Source organism: Crocodylus porosus, unplaced genomic scaffold (assembly GCF_001723895.1).
Source record: "Crocodylus porosus isolate Cpor-Errol unplaced genomic scaffold, CroPor_comp1, whole genome shotgun sequence".
NCBI classification, from domain to species: domain Eukaryota; kingdom Metazoa; phylum Chordata; order Crocodylia; family Crocodylidae; genus Crocodylus; species Crocodylus porosus.
This window is the reverse complement of record NW_017728913.1, coordinates 3,962,952-3,981,652: the sequence shown is the minus strand read 5'-3', so window position 1 is coordinate 3,981,652 and position 18,701 is coordinate 3,962,952. Positions and strand designations below refer to the sequence as shown.

Sequence of the window (18,701 nt, the reverse complement as noted above, 5' to 3'; positions counted from 1 at the left end):
TTCCTTTTGGGAGAACTAAAGCAGAGTGCAGTATGGGTGATTACTGCACCATGTGTGCAGCACACTGTTAGATTTCACCACCATGTTGCTGTAGCAGCCTGCTACACTGAGGGAGCATGCCACTCAGCGATGTAGCTGGCAAACATGTGTAGACACACATGATAGTTACATTGATGTAATGTGCCATACAGTAATGTAGCATGTCGCTATGTTGCTATAGGGCTATGTGAAGACACTCCCTAAAAGTACTAATATTATGAGACACTTTAAAAAGTGCCTTTTAAAAGGATCTTGTAGCACCCTGAATGAGAATCATTGTATTAGAACAATAACCCAGAAGGGGGCATATTTGAGGTAGTAATACATTACTGGGTATCTCCAGGTAGGTTTTTGTACTGTGCTTATAACTGTAGTCCCCTACCCTGTCTGTAGGTTGGGAAGCAAATTTAATGTCAAAATCTATTTATGATGAGAAATAAGTAATCACAGTGTTTTCTCATTGCAACCTTTGTCCCATAAGAACCTTTTTGTACAGAAAGAGCCATGGTAAAGTAAGGCACTTTATAAACTAATGGAATCATCAGAAAAGGAAAGAAACTCTTAATGCAAGCAATACTTTTCCTGAAGTAGATAGATTCAATTCAGCATTGAACCTTTAAATAATTAATTTTTAAATCAAATTTTCATGGATCATGGGTTAGTATTAAAGGAAAGACATGTACTTAGTCTCTAATATTCCTGACAGGTGGCTGGGAAGCAGAGTACTCCAGATAAGTGAAAGGGACTACGCTAAAGTTGACTCATTCAAGTACCGTCCATCCTTACATTTTCTTATACATCTGTATAATTTAATGAAAAGGAGCCACGAAAAAAAATGATACAGAACAGTGGGGAATAATTCAATATATTAAGGAGCTAGAGTGCTGCTATTATTTGAGGGGGACAGAGGGTTGGTAACAAAACCCAAAAGGAAGGAACAAATGTATTTTTCACAAGCCTGTTAGCAGAAAACTTTGTAATGAATCTATTTTATGAGCTCCACCCTGCAAAACCATGTGAGAGTTATTTCCTTCATTGACAGTCAATTTTAACAGGGAGAGCAGGATTTTTCTTGTGGTTTAGAATCTTTCCCAATTTTTGCAAGGTTCACTGACAAACAAAATGCTCCTGTGCTGCTGTTAGCTTATAAACAGTGGACCAGTCAATAAAACACAATGGGACTATTCACAAGCTTATAGCCAAATACATACTTAAGTATTTTGCCAGATCAGGGCCAGAACATGGCTGATTATGTTGCATACATAAGCCTTCATTCCAGCAAGCTAAAGTGCTTTTAAAAAAATGCGGCCTTCAGGGAATTTTAAAGCCTTTCTTTGACCTCAGTTTTAAAGTGGGATACCATTTAAAAACTCTGAATGTTGTGATTATTTTGTACCCAAACAAGAAAAGTATTACTTTCCATACTTTTACTGCAGAGCAGCAGGAACTCCCATGGTACATCATAAATTCTATCTAGGTTACTCAGCTTGCTTGTGAGTAATGAGTACAAAGTGACCTTTAGGAGAGAATACCATATTTACAGTAATTGCCATGGCAAAAAGTCCTTTCAGAATTATAGCCTCGTTGTCATGCATTTTTGTTTGCTCATTTGCTTGTTTGTTTTGATGTATATATGATTAAGCAGGACCTCCTCCCTTTTATTCTCACAGATGGGCATATGTGCTTAAAAATCTGCAGGTGATTTTTTCAGGCCTGTTTGAAAATGTTGCCTGAACAGACCTTGAAGGTAACTGAATTCCTGCCATTCCACCAAATAACTTAAACCTAAACATTTTCAATGTACAAAGTTCTGAAATTCCTCTGACATTTTACAAAAAAGAGGCCAGTAGTCTGGTGTTTACATAATCACTTGAAAAAGTTTATCCTTGACTCCAGCAGTAGCATAAGAACCTCACAGTAACAAAGGCAGTTGTCAGTATAGGGCCTTGTTACATATTAATTTTAGATGGCTCCTGGAGCCATCCCTGGATGGCTGACAATCCCTGGATTGTCCATACATTAACATCTGAAACTAATTTTAAGCAAGACTTCAAGTGGCTTAAAGTTATGCCATTCCAGGGCAGGTTTATTTCTGATCTGTGCTACCCAGCTCATGTTCCATTAATTGTGGCCACTCCCCACAGATGAGCCACCCAAATTGCAGTCCTCCAGCATCCCAAGATGCAGTGTCCCCTCCCCAACCCTCCTGTTCTGTGTAGACAAATTTTCCACCCCCCTGAACTCTACTACCCAGGGGGCAGTTCTGGCACCTATTCCCTGGAGAGTGATCTTCCCACTCCCAGGAGTGTAACCGTGTGCAAACAGCCTGCAGAGCACATTTTGGCTAGCCAGGTAATAGGGCCAGGAGTAGGGTCTGGTGGGGTGGGGGAGAAACAAGGTAAGGGACTGAATTAGATCCCCATCAGCAGGAGCTTCCATCCTGGGGCAGGGCCAGTAGCTCCCCCAAAAGCACCTACCCTCACTGCTCCCACCCCTCAGCCACCCTGGGAAACACAACCAGTACCCCCCACACCTCAGTCCTACATCCCAATTTATTGAAACACAAGGCCTTCTTGAATTGACTTCCTCTTTATTTCTATTTACGTTCTTTTGGGTTTTTTACTTCCTTCTATTTTATCCTAACTTCCTTCAGCACCTTCCCTCACTCCCATTTCTTTTCCATCTCAAATTTCATTACCACCACCATCCCATTATCTCTCTGCCTCCCAGCCTAACATTCCTGCCCCCCAACCCATCTTTCACACACCCAGAGCAGGTACAGAAGCCTGTTGCCAGCCCTCTAGTAGCAAATCACAGCTGTGCAAACTGAGGGAGGGACAGTCAGAAAAGGTTTTTAGCCCTAAGGTATGACTGCTCCAAACTCAAGCAACCACTAACTAATCAACATTTGAACAGCTCAAAGTGCAATGTGTGTAACAAGGCCCTAATACAGACTTATTGCAGTAACTAGCAACAAACACATAAATTAACAATTTTTCTTCTAGACCGGGGTGGGCAAAATACAGCCCATGGGTTGGATCTGGGATGTACCCTGCCAATCTGCACACTTTGCACCCCACCCCCTGTGTAGGAAGACCCTGGCCCTGGCTACCATGCACAGCTTCCAGGTCAAGCCGAGCTGCCACTGCTGCAACCACTGGGGGACATGCTCAGCTTCCCCAGCCTCCAGTGGCTCCTCCTGTTCTTGCTGCAGTGCTCATTCTGGCCACCACATAGGGAAGCTGCAGCTGTACAGAAACATAGAGCATGGGGTTGGTGGAAGCACGGAGCCCAAAGCCCGGGGCCCATGCAGTGGTAGTGTGAAGCAGGGGTGGGCAGGGTGTGGGTGTCTGGGGTTTGTGAGGTGTGAGGCCATGAGCTTCCCGAGGGCCTGCCACCTGCTGCTACCAGCGATGGGGGCTGTGTACCAAATGGGGTGCAGGAAGGTTCCCATACCCCTGCCCTCCCTCACACCCCACAAACCTCACACACCTGCACCCTGCCCACACCATCCACAACCCTCCCACATATACACATGCCATACCCTCAACATACCCCAAACCCCACCACACACAGCCACAGCACCTCACAACCCCCCTACACCCACTCTCACACACATTCTGCCATACACATATCCTCACCCCCCAGCTATATCCCACACATTCCCCCACACACAATATACAACAGTAAGACTATTTTGATCTACTATGCAATTACCTCTGTACAGACTATACAAACACACATAAATCAGGACAAAAAATATTTTTGACATAAAATTAAAACATGTTAGAGTAGATGTTTGACTTTTATTATATGATTTGTTTTTTTCCAGTTCCAAGATGGCAACCCCACTCCCAAAAGGAGTACTTCCATGGGAAATGAGAGGGGCTTCCAGTAGCAAAAGTCAGGGATTGTGGGATCAGGGCATTCATTTCCAAGATAGTGACCAGGGGGTGGAGCACCAGTCAAGGGACAGGGCTACCATTGCAGCCCTTGACCACTCACCAAAACTCATTAAGCAGCCCTCTAGCTGAAATAATTGCCAACCCCTGTTTTAGACCATCTTCTCCAGAAATTCCTGAAGCTGTGGCACAGGTATTCTGGTGGCAAAGGTCAGGGATTAGGGGTTGGGACTTCCAGTCCCAAGATGGTGATCAGGTGGTGGATATATAGCTATAGCTATAATGTTTATTTTATATTACCAGTCTAAGATTAATGTACACACGTCTCAGTGTGGTTCACAGATGACAAACCCAAGTGTACTCACTGAAATGCCTCCACTCTAAATATTGTATGTTCCACTTTGTTTTCATTCTTCATAATTACTGCAATACAAGTCAGTCAGTTGCATGTTGGTCTTTTGGTTGTGTCTTTCTTCTATCTTTAACTATGCAACTACTTTTCCTATTTCCAGAGGTCTAACCAAAGTTTCCTTGAGGCCTCAATTTCTTCTGGGCAAACCATTTGTTGCAGAAATCTAGAATTAATTTCAATTAAGTCTGTACTGTGCCTATTTTGAGTACTTCTTCTCTAAGTACGTAGGTTCATAAGCATGTTTATGTGTCATTTCTTGGGGGGGGAGGGTTATCTCATTTCCAAGAGCCTGGTTACTCATGTCAACTCTTCTACTTCTCGATGTGCAATATATAAGTGTGTGTGTATGTGTGTACTTCTAGACTTGCTATACACACACATCCATATATAACACCAAGGGAAAATAATGGCCAGGTTATATATATATCATGTCTAGAAGCAGGAGCACAGCTGTCATGAGTAACTTGGCACATACACACTGGTAGGCCACTGCTTTCCCTTGATGTTATTGAAAGTATTGTTGCCTCTAATACTTCTCAGATTGGTCTTATGGTCATATTGCAAGTGTTTCTTTGGCTGCTTTGTATTTGTTTTGCTGCCTTCTCTGTGAAATTCAGAGGCATTTCTGCAAATCCTCTCCCATACACAAATACAGCCCCAAAAATTGATGTGTCATGCTCTACATTTAAATTCAGATGCAGGGAAACACCCCTTAGCCAAGATGGTTCAGTCCATATTTCAGCTTGCATATGGCCTATGTTTTGGGCAGGGGCCCTTACTATTGCACCTATCTATTCTATAAAAGAGTTCAGGTTACGTGTATTTATCATGAAGGCCATTATACCAACCAGCTTCTATGAAGTTTCACATTAACCCAACACATAAGAGAGTATCTAGCAGTCATATGTTTATACATTGTCTCTCCTTGCTTTTAGTAGCAACCTGCCATTGCTGTCTTTACCCTGGCAAAACAGCTGTCTCTTAAACCCCTCTTGATGGTAGCTTCTGCAGTATTGTTGGATTCTGAGAACTAAGAAAAGCTCAAAGAGCCAGTCCCACCAAAATCAAATACTCACAACATAAGGCTATCTAATTTTTTAATATTAAATTCAATAACAAAATAAAGAAAAGATATAAATGTCTAAACAGTAAGGGTATGCCATATCAAGTGAATAATTAAAATGTATAAAATGCACATTTATCTAAAGGTATAACAATCTGATAAATATTTGAAAGTGATTTAATCTTAAAATTTAAGTCCTAAAGTCTTAAAAAGCCTCTGACAGGTAGCCAGCCCAGTAGAGAGAATATTCTTACCTAGTTTTCAAAAACAAAGTTGCTAGATAGTACTAACAAGATATATTTGCAAGTGGGCAATTCAGAGAGAACCATAGTTCCAGAATAAAGAGCGAAAATCCAAAAGTGGACCCAATTTTTATATCCTATTGTTTGGCTAAAATATTAGAAACCTTACTAAATAAGGTAAATAAATGCAGTCCCAATATGTGGTACTCTAATTAATATTCATCTACCTAATCTTATTCCCTGTATAAATTTTACCTCAGCTAAAATTAGCTTTGTTTATCATCAGACCACTAAGGATGCATCTACACATTCATTAATGCATTGTAATTATAGCAGATTAAGTTGAGTACCTGTAATCACCAATGCGCTGTAATTGGCGCTACTTCGCATTAGCCTCGGTGCACACTTTTTAAGGACACTAATGCACAGTAGCTTGCTAATGTGAAGTAGAATTAGTCTACTGTACTTGTCTCATGTAGACATGCTGTAAATGTAATTAAGGTGATCTTGCAACTTTACTCTAGTTTTCTCAATCTGTCTTTCTTAAGTTTTCTCAAATGGCTCCCACTTTGTGACATTCTGGTGTCTGAGCATTTCTTTGCCTGTTTTATTTTAGCCAAAATATAGTTAAGCAAATATAAGCAACTCGTTCAACTTAACGCCAACTATAGTCAACAAGAGGCACTCATAGTCCCTATAGAAAATAAGAATGGTTGCTCCTGGGTACTACATTGCATTAGATCCATATTGAACCAAGGCAATGGATTTGTACTAACATGAGTCCTCCTGGGAGAAACATTTCTTGGGCCTAACTTGGTTGTGCCTCCAGTGCCCAGAGGAGATTGACAAGGTGCCCCATAGGTTACAGACAGAAGTGCAGCTCCCTGCTGTAACTAAAAATACTTTGCAGGAAGTACCCTGACTTACAATGATTCCTTGGACCAAACAGAAGTTCACTGCTGGTTCCATTGGAGAGGGGAAAGTAGCTGCTGGTTCTGAGCCTGAAGCCAGTTTCCCCTAGCAACAGTCCCTCCTCCCTCCCAGCCCATGCTGTTTTCAGAATGGGAGGGAGAAAGGGAGCAGAAGGAGCTTGTTTTAAGATTCCCCAGCTGGCACTGGAAGGTGGCGTGGGTGGACTGGAGCCTCCCTGCTGCCATTTCTCAGCATGGGGACACTGATACAAGTGATGTTCTGGGTGCTTCTAATGGCACAGCTCTCAGAACTGCACTAATTAAAGCGCGCCCCCACCTCCCGGAGCACATCTGTAAACTCCCTTCATGGGTACAAGTTGCTGTTCCTATGCCACCTGATACCCATTAAAAATATGGCTGCTGAAAGAACACTGGGAACAATTGATTGAAGGTACAATTACAAGAAGTAACTTCTAGGGGTGTCTGTACATGAGCCAGAAGGATAATCCAATGTGCTGTAATAAACAATGCATCAGAGCAGACTCGATTAATCAAGTCTGCTGGAATGTGGTAATTACCCAAGACACAGAGGCTGGCTGGAGCTCAGTACTAACATTCTTACACTTCAAAGTGGTGGCAAGGGTGCTTTAAATAAAGCTCATTCGATAAGCTTTAGATAAAATGCCCCCACCTCCATTTTGAAGTGCGGGGATGCCGAGACATGAGATGCTCCAGCCACTTTAATTAAAGCAGCTTCAAGAGTGCCTGCCCTCCCCTCCACACACGCACACCCAGAGTACGTGTAAAAATGCCCTCGCATTCTAAACCCCTATTTATAAGTAAAATGAACAGGCATATGATAAATTAATCCCAGGGTACAAACACTGGACCGAGTAGCATTTTTTTTCATTTACTTGTTATTCCTACAAAAGAAAGGAAAAGAGATTTGGAAGGAAAGCATTGCTGGTTTAAATTAGCTCATTATTCACATCTGTCATACAGGTGAGTAATAAGCAGAACAAGCCGTCATTCTCACCTACTCACCCTAGAACATGGGAGAACAGTTTGTTACAAGGTCTCCAAGGGTTGCTACAAAAACTCCCACCCATATGGAGATTTTGCATATTGTAGAATGCCATATCATTCAGAACCGCTTTTCTCATACACACAGAAAAATAAAATGTGGGAAGCAGCATAGTAATTATTATTATTTGAGGTTTCTTGAATTCTTATGGATGAAGCCTATGTTTTATTACTTGGTTGGCAAGTCAACAATACACCCAGCCATAAAACAAACTTTGTGTCTACAAATTAACCAGGACCAAACCAATAATCAGCTAAAGTAAGCTGAATGACTGCATCACAGCTTTTACAGGAATACGATAGTGTGTATTTCTATGCAGATCATGGCATGATATTCAGAGCTTTAAGCCAGAGCAGAAAAAGATTTGTGTTCAACATTTTTATTTAGACAAATTCATTCAGGAAAGATTGAGAAGGAAAGTTCACAAAAGTGGTGAAAGAGGTATAACAAAAAAGACTTATTAATCTTGCAAAACACCAGTAATCCCCTTGAGGACTTTATGTTACACAGATAAGAAAAGCAATAATTTGACTGAAAATAAAGAAACTGATAAATTTACTGGCTCGCAATCTTTGCCTACTACTTCCCTGTAATTAATTCAACATGCAAAATTGTTTCTGATTCAGAAGCAACATTCCTAGGCTGCCACAGAAAACAACTGGTAGCAAATATATTTTTCTGTATTTCACATAGTAGACCTCAGACAAGCTGGTCCCTGAAGAGGAAATAACCAGTGCAAGTTTGAGATACAGCTATATAGCAGAAGTTCAGCTTCATAGTTGGTAGGATCAGAAGGGACCTGAGCAGATCATCAAGTCTGAGCACCTGCTAGCAGGAAAGAGTACTGGGGTCAAACGACCCCAGCAAGGTGATTATCTAGCCTCCTTTTGAAGACCCCAGGGTAGGAACCAGCACCACTTTCCTTGGAAGTTGGTTTCAGATCCTAGCCGCCCTGACTGTGAAGTAGCGCCTCCTGATATCTAGCCTGAATCTACTCTCAGTCAGCTTGTGGCCATTATTCCTTGTTACTCCCGGTAGTGCTCAGGGGAACAGGGTCTCTTCCATTGCCTGCTGGTCTCCTTTGGCCAGTTTATAGACAGCCACCAGATTCCCTCTCGGCCTTCTCTTGTGGAGGCTGAACAGGTCAATTATACTGTGCTGATTCTATTTTTTTAAATAATGAGAACCAGAGATCCTGGTTTTCCCTGATAAAAAAAATCACAAATTCTCTGATAAAACCCAAAAAATCCATTATTAAATCACTCTCTCCCTCCCTGGCCCTGCTGATGCCCCTCACTCCCCTCCACCCTAGCTTCCTGGACATGTTCATGCCTCTAACTCCACCTAACAGCCCTGTTAGTGCCCATTGGCCCCCACCCACAGCCCCCAGCTGGCATAGCTATTGAGCAAGGGACCTGGATCCACAGCCCCCTGTCCCTAGCAGGAGGTGGCAGCTGCTGCAGCAAAGCAGAGCCCAGCTCCCCCTACTTTCTGCCTGCTGTGGGCTTGGGTGGGGAGAGCAGTTCTCCGCTGCTGCATGTATTCCTGGGGGACAGGATCTGTGAGCAGGGCCGGGGTGGGTGTCAGTAGCCTGCTGCAGGCCCAGCAGGTGCAACCCAGTGCTGCAGGGCACAGCAGGGCCATGTGGGGGGAGGGGGGAGCATTTCCAAATTAGGAGCTCTCAGTGGCAAAGATTTGGAGAGCTTCGATGATTTGGCAAGTCCTGCCCACTGCAGCAGGGAGCTGGAGCTGGACTCAGAGCTGGTATGTAGGGGGCAGAGGAGGGGAGGCTGAAGGAGGGGGAAGGGAACCATGGGAGAACCCCCTACCTGCTCCCCCAAGCCCCCCCCGCAACCCCCGCTCGCTCCTCCAGCCCCCACCTGGCCCAGCTCCCAGCCCTTTAAAAAAAAACGGCCACTCACCAGGTGCTCCCCAGTGTAGGGGTGATCCCCGCTGCACCCCCCACTGCCCCATGCTGCATGGGAGGGGTTTGCCAGGAGCCCGTTCCCCCAGCACCCTCCTGGCTACCCTGCCCACCCCAGCTCTGCCCCTTTAAGAAAAATAAAAACAAAAAAACCTCTACTCATGCTGAGCCCCCCACATGGTGTGGGGCAGTGGGGGCCAGCAGGGATCACCCCCCACCGGGAGGGAATCAGTGAGTCTAGGGGGTCTTTGGGGTTTTTTTCTTTAAAGGCCAGAACTGGGGCAGGCGGGGGCTGGGAGAGCAGAGGAGGTTTGGGGACTCGTGCAGAGCCCCCCCACATGGCATGGGGCAGTGGGTGCAGTGGGGATCGCCCCTCTGCCCAGCAGCACCCGGTGAGTCAGGGTTTTTTTTTTTCCAAAGTGCTGGGAGCTGGGCCAGGTGGGACAGCCATTGCTGGGGCTGGAAGAGCAGCTGGAAGATGGGCCTGTGTGATTCGGAGATTCAGCAGCAGCCGAATCTCTGAATCAGATTCAGTCCAACCAATTCAGGACAGTGATCTGAATCACCAAATCGAATCACTGTCCCTCAAATCAGCCGAATCCAAATCTGAAGTGAATACTAGCCACTTTGCACAGGCGTAATATACACTGCACGTAACACCCCCTGCCTGACCGCCCTCCTCCCGCTCCCTCCCAGCTCCTTGCAGGCTGGAACTCTGCCAACCTGTAGAAAGCTCTTTGCAAAACTGTGAAATCCATGGGGTTCTCTGATAAATTGAGAAATCTGTCTTTTCCTCTGGTAAAGGGTAAAATCCTCGGTTTTCTCTGTTTTTCCATGGGAAATGGAAAACCTGGATCCCTGATGATAACCATTGCTAAAAAAAGTGATGATATATTTCATCATAAAATGAATACTGGTTACAAATTGGGAACTGCACTTATACAAACAGAAATTAATCACAAGTAAGCAGCTTGATTTTTCAGAACTGTTAATTGTTCAACAGCTTCCATCAAAAGGAAAGGCAAACACTGGGGCTTTCACTAACAGAGGCACTCTCCCTCTTCCCCGCTAGTCTGGTCCTGTGAATCTTCTGCTTTTGCTCCTCAACTTCCACAGGATGTGGGGAGGGTGGCGCAAAGGGAGAGGATGCTACCCTGCTTAGCCCATAGCTTGATTATAGCAACATTGGAAAATAGAACTGAATGGGACCTCACAAGATCATCTAGCCAGCCCCCCTGCTAAAGGCAGAATCACCCCCACCTAAACCATCCCAGTCAAGTGTCTGTCCAACCTGCTCTTGAAAATTTCTAGAGGTGGAGATTCCACTACTTCTCTAAGTAACCTGTTCCAATGCTTGATCACCCTCATAGTTCCTCTGAATTTCCAATCTAAATTTCCAAACTAAATTTCCAATCTAAATTTCCTCTACTGCAGCTTAGGCCATTGCTCCTAGTCCTGCCTCCTGTAGCCATAGAAAATAGGCTATCTTCATCTTCCTGCCCACCTCCCACTGCCATTTAGGCATTTAAACATCAAATCCCCCTCAGACTTCTCCAAACTAAATAATCCTGTTCCATCAGACTTTTGTCATATGTCCTACTTACAGGCCCCTAATCATTCCTGTTACTCTGTGCTGCACTCTTTCCAACCTGTTCCCATCTTTCTTGCTGTGTGGAGCCCAAACCTGGACACCATGCTCCAGGTGAGGCCTCACCAGTGCTGAATACAGTGGAAGAATCAGAGGCAACAGGATATGCCTCTGAGCACAGAGAAGTGAGGGGGGAATTCTTACCATACTGGGGACTTTAAGTCCCCAGCTACTGCTCCTTCCCTGTGGGCAGAAGTATGAGCTATTGTTGGCTTATATTCATCTTATGGTCTACTGTAAACCCCAGGTCCTTCTCTGTTGAACTGCAGCCAAGGCATTCATTCTCCAGTCTTATGGTTAGGGTGCTCTCCAAGGAAGTGGGAAATGGTTTAAATTCTCACAGATGATTGGTAAGGGGTATATAGAGTGTTTAAAATCCGGGTCTCTGACTTCCTGGGCTAAACTCTTGGCTTTCTGCTTTGTAACCTTCCTAATGTAAAAAGAAGAGAATTCAGAGGTCAGCAACACAAACCCAGATCTCCTCTCTTTCAGCCAAGTACTCTAGCCCCTAGATTACAGCATCCGGCTCTCTCTTAGTTGCTTGCACACTGTGTCCTTAGCCCTATGAATCTCATATTCTTGGCTGTCTAGTGCCCCAGCTTGGAGGGGTCCTATCCAGATCATTCTAAGACACTGGATTTAAAATACATATGGCTTATACATTCTTTACACATTGGCCTCAAACCAGTTCTGGCTACTTAAATCTGTGAACCAAATGCTTGGCTGATGTAAGTAAGTGCAGCTACAATGACTGACTTAACTAGACTTGTGCCCACTTACACAAACTTAAAATCATCACTAAATGTTATTTCCTTAAACTGTCATGAACCCAAATAAGATGGAAAGAAAATGTTGCAAGATAATCCACTTTACTGGCACATTTATGACTTAACCAAATTTGTTTTGGAAATTCACCAAAATGCAGAATTATGAATGTCAAGAATTTGATAGACATGATTTAATATAAACTTGCTATGTGTAGATGTTCACAAGTTATAGGGATACATTTTTCTGTTTTCCATGGAGCTTTAGTCATATTCAGCTCAACCACATGCAAATAGGCACCTTCTGGTCTTTTACCCAATCTGCTGAAGTGCATATAACGGTGAAGTTGCATGCTGGACTTAGACCATACTAAATCTATGGACTGTTAAGCAGTGTTAAAGTTAGACTATGCTGTGAGCTTAGTGTAATGTGATTACATTAAGAGTTAATACCATTTCCTGCCTTCATAGCTCTGAATTGCCACAAGAGGCCTGATGAGCAGGGGCATGGCCCAGACATCTAGGTTGCAAATTGCTAATTGTTTATTTGTGGAGCAAAAACTGAAGTTACCCTAACAAGACCTAGGTAGCACAGCCCAAAGTTAAGCCTCACATGAAGTGGCATAACTTTGAGATGCAGAAGCCACTTAGGATGAGTTAATGGGCTTTAACATGCAGGTGCTCACGTTTTAAGTGCTCTTAGTTTGGTCTAAGTGTAAATGGAACTTCACCCTACCCTCAGCTGAATGTAACTTAAATGAAAACCGCAAGAAAAATTCAAAGGAAGAACCAGCATGGGAAGAAAACGCAATCCCGTTCAGGGAAACCATTTTCACCAATGGGATGGACAGTTTCTTTATGTAAAAGTTTGAGGGCTTCTGGACTTCTTTATGTAATTTTTTGCTGAAGCCTTATCAATCCTGTTTATATTGTTAATAAATTCCAGTGGAACTCCTGTGGAATACATGTGGGCCAAAGTGGCTTTAAGGCAGAAAGATCTGCAAAGCTGAGCGGTCCTCCAGTACACTGAAACTCTTTGATGGTATATCCAGGTACTGTACTTCCTTTCCCCCATGTGGCTCCAGCAGAAAGGGCGTGACAGCTAGGGTTGGCACATTGGTGTGCTTTACCCATCTCAACCAGTGTGCTGCATGATACTGGATATCCCCTGTACCAACTAAGACATGTTAGAGAACCCCTGCATACTGCCCTAAGTAGTGCTGGTATCACAGACGGGGGGGGGGGCACAGGTGGTCCTTGAGGATCAAAGATATTTAATATGGCCAGTAATAGGCTCATTGATGCCATACTACACCCCCTTTAAACACATCCTCTCAAATCTCAGTGCAGCAGAGAATATGAGCCAATATGCACACATGAACAAATTTTACACCTTCCCCTGTGTGCACTCTCTCTCTCCACACACATGCAATCGTCTACATTTTTTTTTGCTCAACGGAGCTTGATTTCAGCTGAATTTGTCCTTTTTCTCAACTTCTTTCTCTCTGTAAAGTCTGAGTGTAATTTTATGGTCTGCTTTTTAAATGGTTTCTGTTCTGAAAGAAATCCATTCCTTCAATCTCATCACATGCATTAAGCCGTTAGAACAAAGCAGACTTACTGGCTCAGATTCTGGGCCTTGAACTTTTCTACTACAGTGCTGATTCAAAGTGACCCCCCCCAAAGCTAGCAGACCCAGCTGTGGCAAAATCTCCCCAACCAAGAGGATACAGTGATGATGTAAAGCCACAGGAGTAGCTTTACCTCCTCCCTGAATTTGTGAACGTGCATAGATGAAGCATCAGGGGCCAGTAAAGCGTTGCCAAATAAAATAGTGTCTATTGTTTTAAATGTGGAAGGCATGTTCTTAAGGAAAAGCTCTATTTCCTTGCGTATCTTCCTGTTATTTTCTGCATTGCAGCTTTAAGCCTTTTTACTGCTTTTCTTGTGGGAGCTGGGTAGGTCACCACCATAAGCATCAGTCCCAGATCTGAGCAGTCTGTCAAACTTTCTTGTTGACCCTAAGCACATCTACACATGTATTAATGTGCTTTAGTTAATGTGCATTAAATCTAGTACCTCTGGGAACACCTACTTGTGCACTTCAATGTGCACTAGCCTATATTCATGCACATTAAAGCATCATTAAAAAAGTGCTATTTAATTAATGTCCATTAAAATAGGCTAACGCACATAAAGCATCACTAAAAAACCATGGGTGCTCATACATGTGCTCTGAGAGTTGGTTTTCTAAATATAAAAATAGAACAATTAAACACTGGCATAAATGTATACTGAGTTAAATAATTATTTACATAAATATGAGCAGATTTAGTGTATCATTCTCATTATATAGAAAAAAATTAAAGTCTAGATTAACTGCAAATCAATTAGTGTTAAGAGTTCTACCATCCAGTGAGAATGTTTCTTTCATAAAAAACTAAAATGTACAAATGTAGAACAACAGCACAATCAATTATTTGAATCAACTTTCCTGTTTTCTAATTTAAATAAATATTCAAATTTGTGATCTAAATTGCTTATAAGTCTATCTCTTTCCCTATACAGACACGGATACAGATAAAGATACAGATACACCTCTTAATCTGATCTTTCCTGGGTCCTAGAGACTACCATGCTATTGATCTGAGTTTAGTAACGGGATTTTAAACCTATTGTGACAGCTAATATTGTGAGAGCAGCAAACAGGGTAGCTATCAACCCTCAACCATCTTGAATCATGTGATCCCATGTAAAGGAAGATTTGTGAGTATAAAATAAAGAACACTATAGTGAATATGCATAGTAATTATAGAACAAAGAATGTACACAGTTCTCCATTCTCCACATTTATACACCCACAATTATACACTAGTCTACACTCAACACTAACACTTAAAATGAAACAACACTTATTTTTCTGAGTGTCATTTTCTATTAGTTGTTTTATTAAAAATCATCACATGTACACAACAAATAAATCCATATTATTGACAAGCTACTTTTTTAGTTTGAATTTTAAAATGAATATTTTACCCTTACTATGACCCATATCTATGTCTAGAGTTCTCAGAATGTTTAAAATGAGAGTTGCAATATTCATGTGTCACTTAAATTATGCAAAATCATCCACAGGCATCCATAAAACCTTTTGCATCTGAAAATCATTTTCAGTTACATGAGAGTAGGAGATGAGTGGGTTTTATGTCCTTCAAAAGAAAAGGAAAGAGGAACTGCATAAAAAAGTAGAACTGACAGAAATTCCACATAGGTGCTTTAGTAACAAGTACACAGAGTTGAAAAATGAAGGTGAGTATGCTGAGTAAGCTCCAGTTCCCATTGCACAAACTATAAATCTATATTCTATTCAGGTACAATTAGAAGACTCATAAAAGAGTCTAATAAAAGGTCTAATAAAATATATCACATCTACTCAAAGAACCTTGCCTGCCTATGTCCTTAGACCAACCTGGCTACAACCAAAAATCCATCAAAAATGTTTATGCGCAGTTTAGTAAAGTAGGTGGAGGTAGAAAGTTAGTGCTACCATCAGCTGTACACATCCACAGGTACCTAACTGCAAAGAACTGTCAGTTTTCCCAAAATCTGCACAAGTGGCTACAGTCCATGTTACAAACAACGACACCTAAAAACCAATGCAAATCATAATGGTGGACTTAGACAACAGAGTTTTAAACTGTTTTTATTTACACAATATATGTAAAGCAGCACATTAAGAGATTTCACAAGTTCTTCTCCCACTGCTGTCTCCAGTCTCTAGGTCCTTATTTCTGAACCTGAATACATGATACATTTATACTAGCATAAGCACCTTTACACTAATGGAAACAAAGTGTGGACAAATAATATAAACTGGTATATCTTCCTAGAATCCAGTGTAGAATTAACCTGGAGGGAAAACAGTGGTAAAGATATGATGGCATAAATTACACACTGATATAGGCATCATATGTCCATAGTTACCCTGGTGAAGCCATTTTTCAGTGCACTGTTACATGTTCCCCTGCCACCTACTGGTGAGACACCTACTTCGACAGTCGTGGGATGACTGGAGGTCTGTCTCCAGCAAGTCCTAGTATAATTTGAAGTGTTGCATTGAGGCTTTTTGACTCCCAAGGAATGAAGAAGAGAGATGAAAAATACCTATGGAATTCTGCTTTTATCATTTCAGGAGACATTTAAGGTACCAACTAATGAATATTAATAAAATCAATGTGGAGATGACCCATATATCATATTACTAGTGCTATGTGTTTTGTATTAGTTATACTTTACTTACTTTGAATAACATAAGAGATACTATAAATCATGTACTACACAATCATAGGTCACAAAAACCAGAAATAGGAGGTGGGGACAGAGAGGAGGAAGGGGGAGAATAAGGATTCAATCAATTTCTAGCTCCTTTTGTTCTTCAAAATGACTTCCCAGTACCATTTAAGTCAATGTCCAAACAAAATCTTTAGAAGGACTGACTCAGTCAAACACTATGTACAGTAGATAAGTACTTTATGCTGAATTATATAATTATATCTTGCACACAAGAGACAGAACTTTCAAGTGTCACCTCCCACTGAGTCAAAGTCCAAAAGCTTTCACTGGGTTTTATTGCTACTCCAAGAACTATTTATCTTGCATTGACCAAAATAATTTAAGCCGAAACATACCAGAGCCCAGAAGGTAACTCAAACCACAATCCAAAACAGAACTCAGGTTTACAGCCCTTCAATTCACTTTTCAGATTTTCTTATAAAACATGCATACGGCTCTGCTTTTAACATAGCTTTTATGTGGCAGCACACTCCATTCTCTAGAGCAGTGGTGTCCAAACTTTTTTGAATGCGCACTCCTATCAGTGAAAATTTGAGCACACACCCCCAATATATTTTATATAATATATAACTATACATCTAAATAGAAGTTCTAATATTTTCTTTCTGCACCCCAATGGATCATCTTGTGCACCCCCTAGGGTGTGTGCACCCCACTTTGGAGACCACTGCTTTAGAGAACAAATTGTGGTTACTTAATTGTGAACAAATTGTGGTTCATTTAGTTGTGAAGCAGAATTTTTTTTAATAATCCATTTTCTTCATATTCTGCTTTGTTACTTAACTATATTTATACACATTACAGTGTCACAAATATATGTGTTTTGTTTTATAAAATAAGCTTAGTACCCCTGTATTCCTAATAATATCAACAAAAATATTCTTAGCTCCTAAAAAAATAAGACAACCTAGACCAAGTTACCCCCACGGCTCATTAGGTATTAAGGAAGCAGAAGCTAAAACATTGACGTAGAACAGCTCAGTGCATCTGTTTAACACAATTTCAGTAAAGTTCTACCCTTTAGAATATCTTTGGGAGTTATATAAATAACTCAGAGCAATGGTTTGGGCTGCACACAAGCTTTTTCAAAAAGCATGTCCTAAATTTATAACAATATACTTCCCACCAAATCCTTAGTGGCACAGTCTGAGATAGATAAATGGATATACAGGCTTAAAAGATAAAACAACCTGACATGCTGCAGCACATTTTTCTAAATCTCTTACCTGCATTTCTGCATCATTTCAGGTAGGAGAACAGCAGATTATCAGGCAGGTTTCTGAATTTTTTCTAAAGCTCTGCTTGTTTCCTTAACTTATGCAAAACTGTTTGCATTACTATAGTTGTAATATTCATTTACTTCTCTTTCTTGAGTGGTAGTTTATTGGCTGGGACAGGGAGGAGTCACTTCTGTATATGGTTAAAGTTTCACCAACAAAGTTCTGGAAGCACACTGCCAAGTCAGAAAGACTGATTTTTTTAAGGTGGACTGATCTATGAGAATTTGTTTTAATGCTTTAATCAGCTGGAGTTTCCCTCTGGTTCAGAGGTTCCCAAAGTTTTTCTTATTGTATACTCCCTTCCGGATTTAACAGCTGCCCACAGACCCCTACCCTCATATGCTTTATATTGTAACCCCTTAAATGCTAATTATTATAATGAAAATTAAATCCGCCAGTGTACAATTTCACCTGCATACCCCCAGGGGTATGAATTAGGGTGTGCAAAGCTTCAGTCATTGATTCAATTCAGAGAGTTGGCCCAAGAAAAAAAAACAACCTCTGAATTGATTCAGAAAATGTTCAGAAAATGATTTGGAGATTCAGAAGACAGTCTTTCAGGGGAACAGAAACTGAGAAGAGGGATGGGGAGCAGGGGGGAAAGACTGACATCTGTAGCTGACCAGTGACTGTGATCTTTTCCTGAGTCCCCTTCCAATCACAGTGCTCTGAGGGAGGAACATAGAAACAGCATATAAGCGGTTTCTGCAGCCTTTCTGTCCTTTTTGTGAGCTGTTTCTGCCCGAGAAACAGCATCTGAAAGGCACTACTGGACTAGCTTTGCTTCCTAGTCAATCTCATGCTAGTTTGTGTTTTTGGAAAGGACTGGATACAGATTACTAATTACCCTTGCCTAGAATCCCTCTACTTATCCCTATACAATTCATTTCTTTCAATTTATTCTTTCCCCAAAAACCTCTTATTTGTTCTTGTAATTTTTTTTAACCCCACACTTTAAAAGAAAGATGTGTTTTCCCTGGCAATGTGATCCATCACTGTGCAGGAAAGTACATACATTACACACACTCACATACATACACAAAGAAACAGAATATAATAATATTAATAGTATTAATTAC

General features: G+C 41.7%; 1 protein-coding gene across 11 annotated transcripts in view; it reads right to left on the bottom strand.

Moving 5' to 3' along the window:
- Positions 1-18,701, bottom strand: part of IL15 (interleukin 15) — a 71,941-nt gene that overhangs the window by 18,051 nt on the left and 35,189 nt on the right. The window contains exon 1 of one of the 11 annotated variants that reach the window (XM_019534400.1): positions 17,569-17,717. The exons of the other annotated variants lie outside the window; for them this stretch is intronic. Coding sequence (XP_019389945.1) covers positions 17,569-17,574 — 6 coding nt within the window. The 5' untranslated portion in view covers positions 17,575-17,717. Of the gene's footprint in view, positions 1-17,568; positions 17,718-18,701 lie in introns of those variants that run through there. 11 annotated transcript variants of the gene reach the window in all.